This window comes from Megalobrama amblycephala, linkage group LG4, assembly GCF_018812025.1.
Source record: "Megalobrama amblycephala isolate DHTTF-2021 linkage group LG4, ASM1881202v1, whole genome shotgun sequence".
Taxonomy (NCBI): domain Eukaryota; kingdom Metazoa; phylum Chordata; class Actinopteri; order Cypriniformes; family Xenocyprididae; genus Megalobrama; species Megalobrama amblycephala.
Window position 1 is genome coordinate 20,572,857 of NC_063047.1, and position 20,133 is coordinate 20,592,989.

The following is a 20,133-nucleotide window of genomic DNA, read 5'->3' on the forward strand; positions in this document are numbered from 1 at the left end:
AAACCAAATGGCCTCGGTAAAACAAATCAGAATAGAGCTTTTTTTCAGAACAAACTTTCCTTTCCTTTCCTTTCAATAACTTTAACCAACTGGTGTCACAGTGATTTTTACTAGATGTATGAAGTCAAGTTTGCACAGGTGTCCTAGCAGAATAACCACAGACGTAGTTCAAAACATTTTTTAAAATGAATTCGCAAACCTGTTTTGGGATCTGGCCGAAGTTGTTGATGAATCCAATGGTAGCGGTTTCTTTAAGTGGGTCATTAATGTTGTAGATGTCGACCTGGCCCTCATAGAAGAGATGGTGGAAGACATTCACTGCCTCCACCGCAGGAGGACCCTGCTGCTTGTAACCAAAGATCAAGTCGATCCATTCATGCAGATGGGAGCTGACATAGTCACACTCCAAAGCCTGAAAAAACACACACAGACCCTAAAGATTATGAACCTGTTTCTGGAGATGGCCTTCAGTTATTCTCTAACATCAACGCTAAAAGTGGGATTAGGAGAACAGTATTAATAATCTGTGGATAGGATGAAACAACGACACACAGAGCCTCTTTCTGACCACCGGCTCCATCAGGGACGATGTATTTTGATGCCAATTACCTCTCTGTGAACCCTGATGAACTCTCTTGGGTCTCCTTTTGCCCACGGAGGCAGAATAACGTCACCAAGCTTGGTGCCATTCTGTTTACTCCCTTTAGGAAAGATCGATCAAATTAAATAACATACTTGTATAAAAATTGACTGTATTTAAGGTACAGATGATGAGGCTAGTTGTCAAGCTCATCCTCACCAAGGTCAAAGTTGTTGCAATTGAGCAAGAACTCAGGAAGGTAGAAGAACTCAGGGATAAGTTCCTTCACATCAGCCATGTTGTGTTTGGAAGCAGAGAGCCAAGCCTCTCGTACACTGTGAAACATTCGGTCGGCCAGATCAAAATGTCCTCCCTAAAAACACAGATGAAACTAACATGTAACCAACAGCTTTAACCTCTCTTCAATCTGGATCAGTTCTAAAGGCCTGTTCACACTAGGGATGATAACAATAACTATAAAGTTTTAATAATCATTCTAATTCTATGAGAATAGGGAAGTCCACATCAACAATAACGATATTGGCAAATCATTGGCATCACTACCAGAAAGATTTTTTTCTAGCTGAAGAATGATAAAAACATTGACAGCCAATCAGAATCCACTTGACTTTAACAGCTTGAGCACTTAAAACGGCAGGCGACACAACTGCAGTGTGTGCTTATAATAAAAAGAACGTTATCATCCGTTGGTGTGGGCACTAATATAGCTATCATTATGGTGTGGACGTTAATATATGTCCTTTAATAACAACATCCTGGCAGAAACGAAAGAATATCTTTATTTATGCTTATAAACTAACTTTGGGTGGGAAAAAACACTAAATAAGAGTGCGGAAGATGCTGTTTATTATGAAGACATGTTATGTGGATAGCCATGTAGATTTCGATGCTATGTGGAGGCTTTATTAAGTAACATTTATTACAAAATCTAATTCCACCTACAAAACAGTGGGTATAGAAGAATGAAAGGACCGGTTTCTGTAGTTTCTGTAAAATTGTTCTATCACTCCCAACAAGAATAACTAAAATACAGAGTTAGGAGGAGAAAGCAACAAATGAAGAAAAGAACAAGCCATGCAAGACGAACCTGAAGCCTGAGGAAGATCTGTGTGAACGGTTCCATTCTGACCAGATATGAGGCTACGATCATTGCAGAGGAGTAATGAGTGCCGTAATGATATGCTGGAGTCTCGCCTATGAAGAAACAAAAACATGTTTAAAAAGTTTGCATAATCAACACAACTGACAGATCATTAGCAGGGTTTTTTGACTCACCATTAGGATCCTCCCAGTCTTTGAATCTTTTCTTGTACTGGATCAGTCTGTCATCTGTCTGAGCTCCCATTGGTTTGGATAAGTTTCGGAATGTCTTTGGATTGTTGAGATCCAGTTCCTGTGGAATAATTCAAAATCTTTAACTAGCTGAGGAAGATTTAAGCTTAGATTGACCAAAAGAAAAAACACAAAACTGGTACTAATGTACCAACAGAATGTAAATGTAAATTTTGCTGTAGCATTTATTACAAGGAATGATCAAGGTCATGTTTGTACCTCAGAATCAAAGTCTGCCAGGATCCATGGAAAGACTGGATACTGCATCAGGTCATTGTATGACCTGCCGGCCAATGTGTTGAGATGCATCAGATATTGGAAATTACTAATTTCTCCTCTCTGCAAATAAAGAGAGTCTTTCATGAGCAACACTGCAAAAACAAAACAAATAGACAAAAAAATTTATGTGAAGATACCGCACCTCCCATCTTTGGGTCACTGACTTCTCTCCGACCAGCGTACTAAGAAGACCAGACCTATTAACCAAGAAACACACATATAAATGTTTATTTGGTAAATAAACTCTAAATACACTTCATAATCTTATAATATGATGGTAACTTACCCCTGTTCCACACTGGTGTTGGGACGTTGCCCAGAGACAGATTCTGAGCTGTCGGCTAGTGAGGGAACAACTGCCAGGAACCTAGAAAACAAGATTTGGCTTTAGCTGCTTTGAAAGTTTGGAAATATGTTTGCAATTATGCTAATGCTGGTGTTCCACTAGCTGATTTTAAATTGTATGCTTCAGAAAATGCAAAGCCACAAATTGTAAATGCTGATTGACATCAGTGGTGACAGTGTAACTAAGCATTTTTCTGAGGTTCTCCTACATTTAAATGACTAATAAAAAAGATAATGAAGGCAGAACAGTCTGTTTATAGAATGTTTTGCTGAAATACACTCCCTTTTCAAAGTTTTTTAAAAAAGAAATGAATACTTCTACTCCTTAAGGATATATTAAATTGATAAAAAAGTGACAGTAAAGACATTTAAAATGTTATACAAGATTTGTTTCAAATGCTGTTCTTTTGAACTTTCTAGTCATCCATAAAAAAAATCTTTAAAAAAACAGTATCAGTTTCCAAAAAAAAAAAAAAAAAAAACTGTTTTCAACTGTTTTCAACATTGATAATATTAAGAAATGTTTCTTGAGCACCAAATCAGCATATTAGAATGATTTCTGAATGTAAAAAATCTTATCGACCCCAAATTTTGGAAAAGTGTATTTCTCTCATTTTCTACATCAAGTCTCGAAGGGACAAAAAGACAAACACATTTACTGGTAAAATCATCCATGCATCTTAATGTAGTCTATTACAGTTGTTTATGAATGTGCAGTACACCTGTTCTAATAAAGTCAAACTTCACAATGAATTGCTGTTAAAATGGAGAGCTGCAGTGTGTGACAGGGAATCTGAGAGAAAGTCATTTAGTTTGTAACCCCTTTCCCTTCTTAATAGCGGAGTGTGACAACATCTGACAGGACAGGATGAAATTTAATCTAAAATGATCAAAACCTGTGACATCCACATCCACAAAATAGAGCTGTTGGCTAAGTGGCATCAGTGTTTACAATACCTCTGATACACTTTGTTCCGGACTCCTTTTTGGAAAGCCAACAAATAATTTCTTCCATCCCCGGAAAACACTTCTACTGCCATGGGCTGTGAGGAAGACAGCATAATGTAACTTCTTTATCAGCCTTAACATGAAAGTTACCCGTTGTTATCTGGGTTCTAGCAACGAATCAAGCCAAACGGTTCATTTACACACCTGAAGCAGGTAGCGACGTTTGTGCACCTCTCTGATGTCTTCGTAAGCAAAGATGCTGCAGGTTCGTTTCAACTGACTCTTGCTCTGCCGGGCCCCTCGGGGGATGATAGGCTCATGCATACTGCAAATGTCACAAAAACAAAGTACAACCACTAAAGCAGTAGTTCTCAAACAGACAGCCTCGGGGAAGCTCCAAAGGGGCAGCAGGATGACTTATATTAATAAATAGTTATATAAAATTAATCTAAAAATGATCACAGAATTGAATGACAGAATGAATTGTGCGCAAGTTAATTTAAAACATCAACACTTCTTATTTAGATGAATAAAAAAAAGTTAGAAAACAAGCAACTTTGTCATTACAGCAGGAATACTGGAATATCTTTTCCTACATGGGAATATTGTGTTGGACAAAGTCAAAAAGGCTAAGAAAAATGCACTAGATTATTAGAGACTATGTCAGAAAATATCTGAGAAGCAAGAAAAGAGTGAAAAATACATTAAAAATTCTGTAAAATAAATAAATAAAAATACATAAACAAACAGAAAATCTGCATTTTGGGCCAGTAGGAAGGAAAAGTGAATTTTAGCAGATGAACAGCTACAAGTGAGTCTTTGTAATTAGCTAATAGCAGAAAACCAAACATAAAAACTCTTACTTTGCAGGGAGTGTCTCAATGTCTCTAATCTCTCTGGTGACAGTCATGGTGAAGCCGTCGATCACATAGAAATGTTCTTTCCCAAATAAGAGCAGCCCTTCACTGGTGTCCAGACCCTGAACCCGAGCACAGCGGTACATGTGCTGGATCTATCAGAACAAACAAGGAAAACACATTCTCGGTTAATCATTCAAATCAATTAGTCTAAATTATCTATGAAGTAAAAATAAACAATCATCCAACCAGACTAATTTTACTAATTACTTCACTTATACTGATGGGGGATAATTTGACAGCTAGCACAATTGTAGTGATCAAAATAAGCTTCATCCAAAGTCCCAAGTTTTCAAAGCAACAGAGACTGGCAGTAAAACAAGTCGCAGTTGTTGAACAGTGTAACTAGGATGTTAGGTGTAGTGCTGCAGACCTTCTCTCCCTCCTCCAGCAGACGGAGCAGCGTGGTGTTGTCGGTTTTCTGCTCCTCGTCCATAGCTCCTGACTCCAGCAACTCCTGCAGCTGGTCTTGACTGTCCTCATCAGGCCCATCTGCTGTGGAGCGGGACCGTTTCAAAGGGGCTTTCACCAGACCTAAAACATAACACAGCACATTGAGTCAAAACCATACAACACACTTAGATGTACAGTCAAGTCTTTTGAAAAAGGAGAAGAAGTCACTGTATTGAAAATGGTACCTCTTTACTATACATACATCAACAAGCAAAATGTATAAACAATAACTGTAAAACTCAATGTATAATGCGAGCACTTGGTATTTACTTTCTGTAGTAGTTTCACTACAACGTAATAATGTATAATAATAATAATGACCTTTGACCCTTGCGATGGTGTCCTCTCCATGTTCAGGCTCCTGCTGTGTGGTCTCTCCCTCTGTGTTCTGCTCTATGGAGTGCTGGTACATCCCCGGGTTCCCTGACAGCAGCCGCATGTAGTACTCCTTACTGTCATAGCTGATCGCTCGGCGATAGCGCACTGGTTTCTGGAAGGATCGAAATTAAACAAGAACTGTTTAATATGATTATTTCACTTTAGCTTTTGGGTTTATATCAACCATGATGGAAAACATTTGTAATGAAAAATACAATCTTGCAAGTCATTGACAGCCAGAGGAATCCAGTCAGAGGCATGCAAACACACATTGGGCTCGACACAGCCACATGTGCGTCAATCCGTAAGAAAATCCCACACTGAACATTCACATATAGTGCGCGATTCATATTTAGACACCATTTATATTCTCCCACAAAGGAAATTTAGATCAGCAGCTTTTCAAGATTCAAATTCAGTCAAGTGTCTGTATGCAAATTTAAAATCTTGATTTTGGGGAGAAAAACAATCTGCATGAACATGCTGTTAATCAACTTCCTATTAAAGGTGCCCTAGAATCAAAAATTGAATTTACCTTGGCATAGTTAAATAAGAGTTCAGTACATGGAAAAGACATACAGTTAGTCTCAAACCCCATTGTTTCCTCCTTCTTATATAAATCTCATTTGTTTAAACGACCTCCGAAGAACAGGCGAATCTCAACATAACACCGACTGTTACGTAACTGTCGGAGTGTACGCCCCCAATATTTGCATAATGCCAGCCCATGTTCAAGGGATTACACAAGCCAGTATTAACGTCTGGATCTGTGCACAGATGAAGCATCAGACTAGGTAAGCAAGCAAGAACAACAGCGAAAAATGGCAGATGGAGCAATAATAACTGACATAATCCATGATAGCATGATATTTTTAGTGATATTTGTAAACTGTCTTTCTAAATGTTTCGTTAGCATGTTGCTAATGTACTGTTAAATGTGGTTAAAGTTACCATCGTTTCTTACTGTATTCACGGAGACAAGACTGTTGTTATTTTCATTTTTAAACACTTGCAGTCTGTATAATGCATAAACACAACTTCATTCTTTATAAATCTCTCCAACAGTGTAGCCTTAGCCGTTAGCCACGGAGCATATAGCCTCAAACTCATAGAGAATAAAATGTAAACATCCAAATAAATACTTTACTCACATAATTCGAAGCATGCATACAGCATGCATGACGAACATCTTGTAAAGATCCATTTGAGGGTTATATTAGCTGTGTGAACTTTGTAAATGCGCTGTAATATAGTCGAGAGCTCGTTTGGCAGGGAGCACGCGATTTAAAGGGGCGGCGGCGAGTGTAAATCAGTGCATTGTTAATGATGCCCCAAAATAGGCAGTTAAAAAAATTAATTTAAAAAAAATCTATGGGGTATTTTGAGCTGAAACTTCACAGACACATTCAGGAGACACCTTAGACTTATATTACATCTTGTGAAAAAGCATTCTTGGGCACCTTTAAAACATCTAAATACAAGTCAAGGAAAGTGTAATTAAAAGGTGAAGTCTGTAAATTCTGCACAACTAGCAGCACCAAACAGAACTGCAATTTGTTTGTTTGAGCAGCCCAAATGGGCCACAAGTAACAACACTGGCTCAACCAATGGAGAGAGTTTAGGGCGGGGCTACAGTATCTTTTTGCTGAACAATGAAAGTTGGGTGAAGTATGTGAAACAGTCTTTATTTCTGCAGTTATGTTTGATACCAGAAGTTGTGCAGAAATTACATAATTCTACATGAATATCAATTATTAGTATGTTGTAATGGTAATATGCAACATTCTTGTTTTAATATTGTTCAACCTCGCATATGGATTAAAAGGGATTAACAAACATGGGAGGGAAGGAGCTAAACCTATTTTCCTAGAGGTTTCTCTGTGTATGAAATATATTTAACAGGAATAAAAGCAGAGTAAACATCTCCAACCAGCATTTTAAGAGCTCTGCAGAGGCGTGAATCCACATACGCCTCCCTGTCGTGAGCCAGGCACATGTAGAAGGTCTGGGGGACATTTTATTTTACAGTTAAGCATTCAGCTCAATGCAGTTGTTTGAGAGCATACAGCAAGACTGTAGTTTAGGCACACTTCAGTTTGTACCTGGACTGGTATTTTAACCACAGCGTCCAGTAACGGCACCTGAGAGTGATTCTAAAAAGGGAAAAATGGGCGATAAGGGAAGAGGACCAAATGAAAGCCTTTAAGGGTCCTTGTGTGCAGTCATTACCATCATATGGCTAATGCTGCTAATTCACGTTTTTAGAGCTCACAAAAGATCCATTCAGAGCAGATTATCAACCATTAGTGCTATACACACGCTGACTTTCACTCGAACTATAGGCACATTCAACAGACTTGTTTCAGTTAATGCGGTAAAATAAGGTTAAACCTAATTACATACGTTTATTTTCTATTTCAGGCAGTCATAATTACCTTCTTTTTAAGCAAATCTCAAAATCTTTGTAGATGACTACCTTGATCTAACTTTACTTATATTCAGCACAAATCTGATTGAAAAATTTAATAAAAATAATATTATTTACATTATTATTATTAATTATGATACATTTTAATGGATAACTGATGTATGTAATTTATAACCTGCATTTTAACCAAATTTATTAATGCATGTAGTTTATCGTCACTGTCGGGCAGACAAATCGTATCTCCATATTCCGTCTTTTTTTCATAAATCATTATTACTATTGGTTACCCTTTACCTCTGTCTGTGGGTTTTGCAAATATTTAACCAATGGAAAGTACTAAAAAAGAGCTTGTGCCTAAACCTTGGATCTTTAAACTGTCAGTCAGACCTCATATCTCATATGAAGTGCAGTGCAAGCCAAGGGTAAATGAACTAGTTCTTTGTACAGTGTTTTTTTGTTAGTTTTTTTACTCAAGAAACAATAATTTAATAAAATGAAGAATATATTGACTCATATTTAAGGCCACAATATCAACTTTAACAATGCAGTGCTTAATTGACCCTTTGCAGGGAGTTTGATTGACAAGCGATCTAACCAATCAGAACGCCGAATCCGCCATTTTGTCCGATAAAGCAGTCAGTAGTTAGAAGATTAACCTCGGTGGATTTAAACTTGAAAAATGGTCTGTATTGACGTCTTTCCGTGTTTGAAACAACATTCCTTCTCGTGTTCATTCATGTTTATTTGATGCTATAAATGAACTAGTAGGAAGAGACGATCAGTTCATGAGCAGCTTGAGCTGAGGCGCTACTGCAATCTGTCACGACACATTAAAGAGCCATAAAACGGTTTTTATTGTTCGAATTTCTTTAAAAAACTACAGTTAGAAAGCTGGGACTTTGTTTAATATCATAAGTAACCTGCTTTGTCTTGTCTGTCGACGTGTTGTCAGTATCCTCTTTGCTCCGCGATGTAAGTTATTTTTCACTCTGTGTGGTGTGACAGCGCCACGGCTTGTCGGACAAAGCAACAGTAACTAAGGGGGGCGGGTCTTTGCGAAGGGTCAATTATTTAAAAAATACAGTGTTTTTTTCCATTTCCTGAAAAGTAGCATTTTTTGGAGATACAAAGTTTCCACCCCACAGTGATAATATAGTATTGTCCCAAATATAACTGAAATAAAAATACACTGCAGGTAGGTACCTCATTAAAATTCAAAATTACAACAAAAAAAGGAGGGGAAGAAGGGCTGACACTAACCTGAGTACTTGCGTTAGGCTCAGGATCAGGCACGTAGGGATAATGAATGTAAAACATGTCATTCCGAACCATTTTCTTCCTCATTCTACAAGGTCCCTCGGTCATGTCCAACTGAAACTTGTCCAGATGGGAGCCAATAGGAGGCCCCCACAGACCCCTTTCCCGAAGCAGCTCATATTCAATCCCTGCCCACTCATCCATCACATACTTCAATGCATTCTGCTGCCTCTGTGAATAAAAAAAAAATGCATATTTGGAACAAAAATCAATTTTTTCTATTAGTCATTCCACTACAATTGGGATTGGGAAAATATTTATTTGGCGACTACTCCATGTAAAACATTTAACCAATTATTATTGTTCTAAAAAAATCTATTTGACCTTTCTATATATGTTTGACATTGCACTTGTGCAGGTTACCTCTTGATGCTCCTTGTACTGCATTGCTACCAAGTCCCGGACCACAGCAATGTGCGTGAACATCCACTGGAAGGTTTCCTGTGGACAGTCAAAACTAGATGTGAGCACAAACTGCCTGTGCAAGTCCAAAAGATCAGCGGTGCAATCATTTCCACATCGGTGAAAGTTGTTTTGTCGGTTACCTGTGCAGAAAGGTTGTTCTTGTTCATTCCACTTTCTTTCTTGCTGCGACGGGAGCCGGTCAGTTTGGACAGACCAAAGCCACTGCTGACTCTAGACAGTTTGGACTGATTTGCTGGGGCAACAGTCTCACCCCTGCTGATGCATTTCTTTTCATGGACTAGAGGGAAAACAGACGTTATTCAACACAGTAAGAGAAGCAGATTGAGAGAAAAAAATAAGCAGAATGACAAAGATAGACACAGGAAAGAGTGTGAAAGCAACAGGCTGCTAAAATTAAACCATGTGGGTGAAGCTCCACATGTGATGAACATTTGAGTGTGTCTGACTGGACATTTTCCTCACCCAGATGGTTCTGCCAACTTTTAGCAGCAGGCTCCTCTAGAGCAGGTCGGGCGGTGGCGATGTCCACATGTCCTCTGTCATTGACAGGTAGAGACACTTTAAAAATATCCTCCAGCATTTGCCGCTTACTGTGCATGAGCTCCGTCCACACACGATTCACTGCCTTGAGCAGCAACTGACGACCTGACACACACACACACCAAACAAGAAAGTCAGAATAAGTCAGATATCAATAATGGCTTTTATGAGGGTTTGTAAAAGCGTTTAAGGTATTAAACTCTATGCTTCAATACAGCACACATTTTGTTTGCAGAAATGTCAGAAAAAGAGAAAAATAACAACCTTCGCTAACATCCTGGCTCTGGACGCTGTCCGACTCATTCTCAGAAGGAACTGCAACATGCCAGGTGGTCATTCTGGCCTCCGCCTCCAGACCAAAGCCCTCCACACTACTGTAAGAGAACACGAAAGAGAAGTGACCTGTGGCGCAGCAATACAGCACACGATTCTCATACATCTGAAGACACCAAGGTCTTTTGGCCAGTGCTATATCATGTGAACACATTCTTCCTTTCAGTCAATAATATGAGTTTGAATGCCAGATCACAAACAGTAAGAATAATGAACTATCATTTCAGCACATCAGACACTAGAAATCAAATCAGTTGAATTATTGATCTTCCTGCGTCAGCAGAGCACAGAGGCTCAGAGTATCAGCACTGCACACTAATGTAATTCTGCTCTCATTTCTCAGACTCTCTGAAGGCAAACTTCTGAGTCAGCCTAGATGCAGAGCCATGACAACGTAAACCTCCCCCTCAAATCTCTCAGTGACTCACAACAGCAAAGCAGAGAGCTGCACGATTACAAACATCCTGAGACTGAGAAGAGAAATTCATTTATTTACAGCTCATACATAATGTTTACCCATTTATCTTTCGATCTAAATGTATTTTATTTATTTTTAAATTATTGATTTTAAATTAAATTAATTGTGAAATTAAATTATTTATCTAAATGTATTTACTCATTTTTTATATCTCATATAAAATGTCCAATGAAAATTGACTTATTTTTTTACTGCTCATATACAGTCTATGCATCTATCGAAATTTATTTCAGAGCTTATATATGTATTTATCTAGACTTATTTTATTATTATTAATAATAATAATAATAATAATAATAATGAATAATAATGCATTTCTTTTCATAAATAATAAAATTTAACAATAAACTATTTATTTACTTATTTATTTTAAATTATGCATTAAAGGGGTGGTTCATTGCGGTTTCACTTTTTTAACTTTAGTTAGTGTGTAATGTTGCAGCATGAGCATAAACAGTATCTGGAAAGTTACAGCGCTGAAAGTTCAATGCAAACGGAGATATTGTCTTTTAAAGTTATGACAGTTTATTGCCTACAAAAACGACCGGTTTGGACAACAACAAGCTTCTTCCCGGGTTGGTGACATCATAAACTCTGCAATTAATATAAACTCTGCCCATGGGAACACGCCAACAAAGTGGGCAAAGCCATGTTGCGCGGCATTACGGAAGCATAAGAGTTGTCTACACCGGACGTGCGCAATGCAACGCGTCGATAGAGTACCTCAGGGGTGACGTGTTTTTGTAGGCCAACCCGGAAGTTAGCGGTGCACGGGTTCCCTCAATCGAAAGCCTATGCATTTTTCCCATAGACTTTTGGAAAATCGCAGAAAATAAGCTCTGTGTTTAACAAAGGGTTATGACACTTACACGTTTTGTCTATCAAGATAATCTTTACAAGTTAACACAACATTTATACATTTTGAAGCCTAAATAAAGTCGTCAGATATAAAAGGCTAACAGTAGGCTATAAACACCACCAATCTTCCTCAAACTTTATTTAAAAAACAACTTTATTTAAAAACATGCTCGCTGATTATGATCTGCGCTGTGTATGAATACTTATCTACTTTTTCATGAGAAATGCTGTCCAAATGTCCTGTTTGTCAAATGTTGACGTCTAAAGTCCCCGCCAAAGGAAGTAGTCCCTTTTAGCAATTTGTTAGCAACAGCCGTTTTTAAGACACAATAAATGTTTTATAAAAAAAATAAAAAATAAATAAAAAAAATCACAAGAGGGGTTATAACTGGTGTGTTTTATGTCATAGATCAAAACATGAAAGTATTTAGAGGCTTTGTTAACCACAGACCTTATTTCAGGCGATTTAGCAAAAACCCATTCAAAAAACCCATAGACTTTGGGGCGATGGAACCGGAAGTCCTAAAATGCTACAAAAACACATCATCCCTGAGGTACTCTAATGATAATTGATAGTTTTCACGTGACATCACACCCTAAGGGGAACGCCCCCCCGCGGGCAAAACAAGGTTTTCCTCCGTTGCCCGCAAGTCATTTTTACCAGGTTTGTAGTAAGATCAAATGTAGTAAGACATTAAAATGATATTAAAAGACCAAATTCAATATACACCTTATTGATTATGCATACTTTGTACAGGCAAACAAATGAACACAGAATATTAATGCAACATGAGGTTTCTCGTTAAGCGTTTTTTTCCCATTGAAAACCATAATAAAAAAAAAAACACATTGCGTTCATATTCTGGGCTCATCTGCTCATCTGTATATAGTATGCATCATCATCAAAAAGGGTTAAACTGAAGTTGATCTTTGATATCACTGTTTTAGTACATTAAGGCACTTTAAGGGTTCACTTTAAGGGTTCACCCTCCGCCTATGCTGCTTGATCAGCCCTTTAATTCTAACGGTCTTTCTGCGTAGTTAATCTGTTTAAAATTAAGTGGTGCAACACTACTCGATTTAAAATAAAACCCAGATCAACAAATCCTTGATTAGTGTTGAACTTTGCTTAATTTAATCTTTATTGGTGCAACCCATCCTAATGTTTTTCGCATTAGCTTTTTAAAAATTTGTCCCGCTGTTTTTAGTGATTGAAATCACTGCAGGTGCTGTATATGGATCACAAGTGCCCAAAACTTGCATCTTGTTCACATGTTTTTGTTTTTAAGGTGGAAAATTGACAGCCTTGTGCTGCAGTTACATGGCTGTTTTGCACTCCAGGGCTCCACGACAGTCATGTGACTGAAAACTATGAATAGAACCCATTATAATCAGTGATACTGTCTACACTGGATGCGGCACGGAAGACAGCTTCCAGAATCTACATGAGTTTAATGCTGGATTTGCACAAAGGCTATTACTGAAAGATGAAGCAATTCCCACTTTAAAAGCAAAAGCTGCTGTTTATGGGTCCCTAACTGTAAGTGCGTTTTATTGTTTATACATGTCTTTTAAATGTATTATGATGCTATTTTTGGTTGCATCAAGGATGTAAACAAAGACCAACGTATTTTTGCTTCGCTAGCCAGTTAGCTAAATTCTATTGCATACTTCAACAAACGCTAACAAACACCAACAAACTTCTATGTTCATAGACAAACAGTTGTTCATGCTATAAATTAAACGATACCTTTACAAAAATACTACTACTCAGTCATGTATTCAGCTAAAGCCTTCATCAGGATAAAACCGTATATTGAAAGCTAACAAACAGCAGTAACATTTCAAAGAGACAGCATATCTAAACACTTATTCATAAACGTCCTTTAAAAGCTGTGCTTGCAGAGGTTCTGCTTGACCCTCTTCATCATTACTGCTATCTGGGTCTGATTCGGGCTCAGTTTGATACGGCAATATTGACGCCATTATTTACATTTCCACTGAAGCACATGTAACAACTAAACACTGACTAAATCACAGTGGTAAAAACTAAATCACAAACACTGGGCCAGCTAACCAATGTGAGCACATTGCGCATTTTGGAGGGAGTGGTATCATAGAATCAGGAAGTCAAACCAGCCATTCAAATGACAATGGAAACAGTGGTGTAGAATAAAGGTAAAATATATGAAAAATACAGCGTTTTTTAAAAACGAAGCATTAAGACATGTTAAACTGCACCCTATAAACACAATCAAGCCTAGAAAAAAAACACTGAACCACCTCTTTAAGTCTGGATTTGAACCAGAGACTCATTGCATGTCAAACGGAAACCACTGCACAAGAGTCTAACATGTCAATATATTCACTCAATATTCATAAACTCTTGTTTTCACATAAAGTGCCTGAAAACATCATACTGCCTCTATGTGTCTCTCTCACCTCCCCGTGTGCAGGTTGATCAAGCAGTGGGCCAGACAGGCCACAAACTCCTGGTCATGGTTGCCAGGTCCCAGCACAAGGTTTCGGTTTACCGTCAGCACACGCAGTGAATCCAGAAGGGTGACCTGTTGCGGGACGGTCTTGTGTGGCCGTGAGAGCTGGTAAAGGATTGTTCGGTTCAGACAATGGTAGATTGAGTCCAGAGACAAACCCTGTGATCGCCGTTTGGACTGGAAAAAAAAAAAAGAAAAAACAGAAGAAAGGAGAAAAGGAGATTTGTTGAGAAACCAACACTCATTTAAGTCACATAGGAATGCAACATAAGTCTTGCACATGGGGAGTGTGTGAGAGAGAGAGAGAGAGAGAGAGAGATTGAGAGAGGGAGCATTGTAAAACTAACAGAATGTTATGATGTAATAACAGGATAAAATCACATCACTTTGTGCGTCCTTTCAGTTGTTCTTAAATGATTGGTAGGTAATAAATTTTTTAGTGAAACTTTTGTTAGTGTACATTTAAGACATGTACGCTAAAAGTATTAATTTGTATATATATATAAAGACACTTTGACAATGGGAACAAGTGTGCTTGTTCTGATGTAGGCGAAAGCATAAATGTGAAAGCATAATTGGAGGCTATTTGGGCAAAACCTAGTATGAGTTCACAGGACTGCGCTCACCTGGGTGATCAGCTGAACTATGAATTCCACCACTAGCTTGGACTCTTTATTGAACATGCCTTGCCACAGCTTATCCACCACACGCTGGGTGAAGTAGAAGACGTTGTTGACCAGGACCTGGTAACTTCCTCCTGTCGTTATGGGCAATGATGCCTCCTCACCTGTTGGAGGACAGACCCACACAAATGAAAAAATTGCAATGAATGGTTAATGTCATTTTTACTTAGGAAATAATAGAACAAGGAAATGTGGTGGAGGTCAGGGGTCACAGAAGTCACCATCAACCTCCAGCTTCAGGGGCACACTGGCAGCTAAACTAATAATTTACTTAAAATGAAATATCTATTATCGTTTACTCACACTCGTGACATTCCAAACCCTTAATGTTTTTCATACATGAAACAAACTAGACATTCGACAGCTCCCAGACTGGGGCTGTCGAGCACCAAAAAAGTACCATGAATGTAGTTTGCATGAGCCATGAGCTATATTATATAACAATCCTTTTGAAGCCTTATGAGAAACAGACACAAAATTTAGATCATCATTCTCTGTATATCATAGCATCTGCCATAGCTATCAAATCTTATTTGAGGTAGGTACATTCAAATATGGCAGTGGTTCTCAACCAGCAGGCATAGGATGACTTAAAAATATTTAAATAAACTATCGTTAACATACTAAATAATCTAACTCTAAATGTAAATGCTAAAAAGTCATATAAAATTAAGATGTAAACTTGTAAATCATATGTTTACTCCTTAATAACTATTAGCAATGTGCTCAGCTGTCATAATTACAGCAGAAATTCTGAAAATATATAGTTTTTTGTATATTTTGTTGGACAACGGTGGGGACTTCTAGTCAAAAAGGCTGAGAATTACTGAAATATGGTCAGTCAAGACCTGTTTTTGCATATATTGTGACTGATCTTCACTGACATCAAAACCACACAGGTTGGAACAAAATGAGGGTGAGTAAATGACAGTATTTTTGACCGAAGCATTATAGCAGAGCATTTTCCCTGAGCTAAACCAGAAGATTGGGATGCAACTAACCCAACAGAACATCTGCTGCAAGAAGCTGCTCCATCACACTGTCCAGGATGTAGGACTGAAACTCCTTCTGCTGGGTTCTGGTGGAGCGCTCTGGTGAGGCCTGAGTACAGAGAGCAAAGTTAGTGTTTCTGCCTAACAGATGGACACTCCCACAATAGCTTCTAATAAACAGCATGCAATGTGCCACAAAACAATACAAAATAAAGCCACAATGACATGAACTGAAATTCTGTTGCTTCACTGGCAACAAATAAAATGTTCACTTGTGATCACGCAGATATCCGAGATGATCTAACCTCTAGCAGAAGATCAATGATGGGGGTTTGTTTGCTGGCAGGTGTCATGCACAGGTTGTCCATGATGAGGACCCTCATGAAGTCAAAGACGTACTTCTTGGCTGGGTGGTTGGTCAGGTAGGTTTTATTGCCCACATTACAGTATTCTGACTGGCTGCGGTTCATGCCTGTATCTGTTACAAAGGCTTTAAACTCTTCAGTTGGTGAGCTGGTTTCATCATCCAAATCACTCACCTGAGAGAAAACAAGACATTTTTCACCTTGAACATCAAAAGGACAAATTCTCAAAGGCCCCGAGCTCCCAAAAGCCAATTACAATGACAAAGCGCAATAGCGTACCATCTCAGAGTAGGGCCGTATATTGAAGGGGAAAACTGTAGCAGCGAGTGTACACAGGAAGTCCGGGCTGTGCCACATGGGTGCCAGATCTGGGATGTTGTGATAGAGGTAACGGAAAAACTGCATGAGAGTGATAGGATATTCTCTCAGCCAGGAACCCTCCTCTTCTGACTGCCAAGGCTGCAGGTTAGATGAAGAGACATATAAAAAACTATGTCAGCTTTTGCTATGAGCTTATTTGAAGGGGTTTTTAGGGATAAATTATTTTAACATAAAACCATTTTACCATTTTCTTTCATTTTTTACTTTCAGTTTGTCATTCATTTCCCAATTCATCCAGAATTTTTCATCAGTATTATAAAACCATTGATAAACTACCAACTGACAACCGGAACAATCATTGCAATTACAACAGACTCACCAGGTTAAGCATGCTGCGCAGCATGGCCAGGAGCAGGAACGCTGCTTCAGTGCACATGTTGTGAATGGAGCCCACAACTGTAGCGCTGGAGGCAGGGACGCCAAATATAAACGTCCAGATAGAGTCCAGGTCAAACTGTGTGAGAAGATTGGTAAACCTCAATAATTATTTAATAATTATTGTTAAATATATATTATGTAAATTATTAAATTGTATTATATTATTCTAAAACATAATTAAATCATAATAATTAATTATTTTAAATAAATAAAAAAAGATTTATGTTTTAGAGTTTTTGTTTATGTTAGAGTTTTTGTTTAAAAAGTAAAAGAATGTACAGTGGCGACACTAAAATGCTCTAACACAGAGGAAAGTGCAGATGCTTAACATTTAATTAAAGCATGCATGACGATAAAATTAAAATAATTAGAATTTTGAACACCAGTATAATTTACAAGTCACCTTAAAATACAGTGTGATCCAAAGGGTTGAGGTTACATTTGTAAATAAACAGTTTTAGGATTTTGATTAAAACAAAGAAATATGGTGTAAAATTATTCAGGTTCTGGACTATTTCTAGGTCATTAATGATAAAATCAATTTGTGACATTGAGCATGTGTGCAAAAGGTCAAAAAGGAAAATACTAATTTTTAATAATAAAAATTATTTTACAAATGTATTATGTAAAATTATAAATTAGCATTTTCAGAAGTAGTCTCAGACATGTGAAATTATATGGATTGGGAAATAACACACACACACACACACACACTCACGTTTACTTAGCTATCTAAATGGGGACGTTCCATAGACGTAATGGTAATTATATTGTACAAACTGTATATTCTATCCCCTTACACTAACCCTACCCCTAAACCTACCCATCAAAGAAAACTGCATTTTTAAAAAACCTTTAATTACTTTATTTTTAAACCAGTTTTACAAAACAAGGACATCCCTAAAGGGAGGTTTTTGGAGATTTTATCAGGTTTTGGTCACTTCTGGGTACAAATTTGTCCCCAAAATATAGTTAAGTAACACACACACAAACCACAGTGAAGACATTAAGTTTGATTAGTAGGGAAAAAAAAGGTTTGTATACTGACATGTACCTGCAGGCTGTCAGGCAGCTCTGTGATTGGCTGCTGGAGGAAGAGGGCCATGAGCATGAAGTAAATCTCTGGAACGTTGGTGTGTTTGGGTAGTAGAGTTTGCAACACAGGGAATCCTGGGAAATGGCAGGCGTCTCGGTTGATTTCACGAACCGTCGACCTGCCTCCTGCACTGCGGCCCACATTAAAACCTGAAAGGAGATATGAGCAAAAGAACAGCCCAAGTCATAATACTATAAACTTTATTTTTTTATATAACTATAAAATGACTGTTTAATGATAGTTGTTTTTTAACATCTCCTGTATATAATCAGTGAATATGATTACATAGGTCTCACCCAGAACAGTGCCTATCTTATTAGTGAGCACAGAGTCTGTGTGGTCCAGCCACCCTCCACCAGACAGGCCCTCTTTAAACCGGCTCAGGATGGATTGGTTACTCAGCAACACCACCAAGATCAAGAGAGCTGCCGTCACCGTGCTAGAGTGAATGTGTTCTTCCATAAACATCAACAACCAATCAAAACCCAAGGTGCGCACAAGCTCATCACATGCCCTGTGGGAGGTAGCAGAAAGGAAAATTTAGGGGTAGGGTGATTAATATGGAAGCAAAACTTACAAACATATGTTTTAATGCTTTATGTCAACAGGATTAATTTACAATTAAATGGTGCGTTTTGCCATTTTTTCCTATACAAAGTGCATACACTGAGTGCACTGTTAAGCAATAAAAGCATTTGGGCCACACTAAATCATTTTGGACACATATTCAAAGTGCCCAGTTCCATCTGTATCCAATCACAGATATCATCCCTAAGCTAGCAGACTCAGGTAACAATGTTACAGATGCTGTAAAATGCAGTGCAGCTCTCTAAAGTCTAATAATTCACCCATGATTTCATTTAGGAGCATCACTCACTGTGCATTAACAGTGCTCTTCTCTTTGCAGCTGAAGAGCTGTTTGAGCAGGATGTCCAGCAGTCTGTTCCGCAGAAGAATCAGGTTGGACGACAGGAGGCCTCCAAACTCATCATCAACACCTGGACAAACACCCAGGAAGAAGATTAAAGGTGTGCTCATGTTATGGTAATGTTGTATCTGCATTATAGGAATTTCGCATGCAGATTTTCCATTGATTTTTTTTTTTTTTTCCTTTTTCCACACACAAATTTGATGTTGACTAACATAAAAAAGGCTGCTTGGTTTGAAAGGGTCTGAGTTGTTAGAGTGATAAATAGACAGAATGCTTCTTTGATACTAAACTTCTTTGAAACTTAAAACAAAGATCACCAACCTCTATCGATCTTCTCCTCATTGGTGTTCTCCATAATGACAAACTTCTCACAGACTGCAAATGTTGGTAATGTTGAAGAGATGAACTGCCCAAACCTTTGCCACGAACAAAATGAACAAATAATTTTATTGTTTTTCAAGACGATTCTTTTTTTATACATAGTTATTATTGTAATATTTAACCAGATAATTCTTAGACAACAGAAATGATTCCTTAAAGGATTAGTCCACTTTTAAGTACACTTTTCCTGATAAATTTACTCACGCCCATGTCATCCAAGATGTTCATGTCTTTCTTTCGTCAGTCGAAAAGAAATTAAGGTTTTTGAGGAAAACATTCCAGGATTTTTCTCCTTACAGTGGATTTCAATGGCTACCAACAGATTGAAGGTCAAAATTACAGCTTTAAGGGCTTTAAACGATACCAGATGAGTAATAAGGGTCTTATCTAGCGAATCGATCGGTCATTTTCGAAAAAAATACAACCGTTTATGCTTTATAAACAAAATATCGCCTTGAACGTACTTTCCGCTTCCGCATTCTTCATAACGCTTACGCTGAATGTCCTACGCCTTCCCTATTCTACTTACGGAACGAACGCGGCACCAGTTTCGTTTTTTTTCCGTAACTTGAATCTTACTTACTCATCTGGTATCGTTTAAAGCCCTTGAAGCTGCACTGAAACTGTAATTTTGACCTTCAACCTGTTGGTAGCCATTGAAATCCACTGTAAGGAGAATAATCCTGGAATGTTTTCCTCAAAAACCTTCATTTCTTTTCAACTGGCGAAAGAAAGACATGAACATCTTGGATGACATGGGCGTGAGTAAATTTATCAGGAAAAGTGTATTTAAAAGTG

At 37.9% G+C, this 20,133-nt stretch overlaps 1 protein-coding gene across 5 annotated transcripts in view; it reads right to left on the reverse strand.

Moving 5' to 3' along the window:
- wdfy3 (WD repeat and FYVE domain containing 3) overlaps window positions 1-20,133 on the reverse strand; it is a 99,952-nt gene that overhangs the window by 8,126 nt on the left and 71,693 nt on the right. For 3 of the 5 annotated variants that reach the window (XM_048188196.1, XM_048188193.1, XM_048188197.1), the window contains 29 exons: window positions 19,276-19,370; window positions 18,901-19,021; window positions 18,320-18,537; window positions 17,976-18,172; window positions 16,869-17,003; window positions 16,448-16,627; window positions 16,109-16,342; window positions 15,813-15,912; window positions 14,755-14,915; window positions 14,076-14,305; window positions 10,229-10,338; window positions 9,887-10,069; window positions 9,544-9,701; window positions 9,362-9,439; window positions 8,942-9,169; window positions 7,356-7,406; window positions 5,197-5,365; window positions 4,796-4,956; window positions 4,369-4,517; window positions 3,710-3,830; window positions 3,515-3,600; window positions 2,499-2,579; window positions 2,355-2,409; window positions 2,153-2,272; window positions 1,877-1,994; window positions 1,689-1,795; window positions 800-953; window positions 610-701; window positions 200-412 (listed from right to left, as the gene is read on the reverse strand). In XM_048188196.1, the coding sequence (XP_048044153.1) occupies window positions 200-412; window positions 610-701; window positions 800-953; window positions 1,689-1,795; window positions 1,877-1,994; window positions 2,153-2,272; window positions 2,355-2,409; window positions 2,499-2,579; window positions 3,515-3,600; window positions 3,710-3,830; window positions 4,369-4,517; window positions 4,796-4,956; window positions 5,197-5,365; window positions 7,356-7,406; window positions 8,942-9,169; window positions 9,362-9,439; window positions 9,544-9,701; window positions 9,887-10,069; window positions 10,229-10,338; window positions 14,076-14,305; window positions 14,755-14,915; window positions 15,813-15,912; window positions 16,109-16,342; window positions 16,448-16,627; window positions 16,869-17,003; window positions 17,976-18,172; window positions 18,320-18,537; window positions 18,901-19,021; window positions 19,276-19,370 (4,105 nt within the window). The remainder of the gene's footprint in view (window positions 1-199; window positions 413-609; window positions 702-799; window positions 954-1,688; window positions 1,796-1,876; window positions 1,995-2,152; window positions 2,273-2,354; window positions 2,410-2,498; window positions 2,580-3,514; window positions 3,601-3,709; window positions 3,831-4,368; window positions 4,518-4,795; window positions 4,957-5,196; window positions 5,366-7,355; window positions 7,407-8,941; window positions 9,170-9,361; window positions 9,440-9,543; window positions 9,702-9,886; window positions 10,070-10,228; window positions 10,339-14,075; window positions 14,306-14,754; window positions 14,916-15,812; window positions 15,913-16,108; window positions 16,343-16,447; window positions 16,628-16,868; window positions 17,004-17,975; window positions 18,173-18,319; window positions 18,538-18,900; window positions 19,022-19,275; window positions 19,371-20,133) is intronic. The other 2 variants (XM_048188194.1, XM_048188195.1) reach the window with 2 other exon arrangements.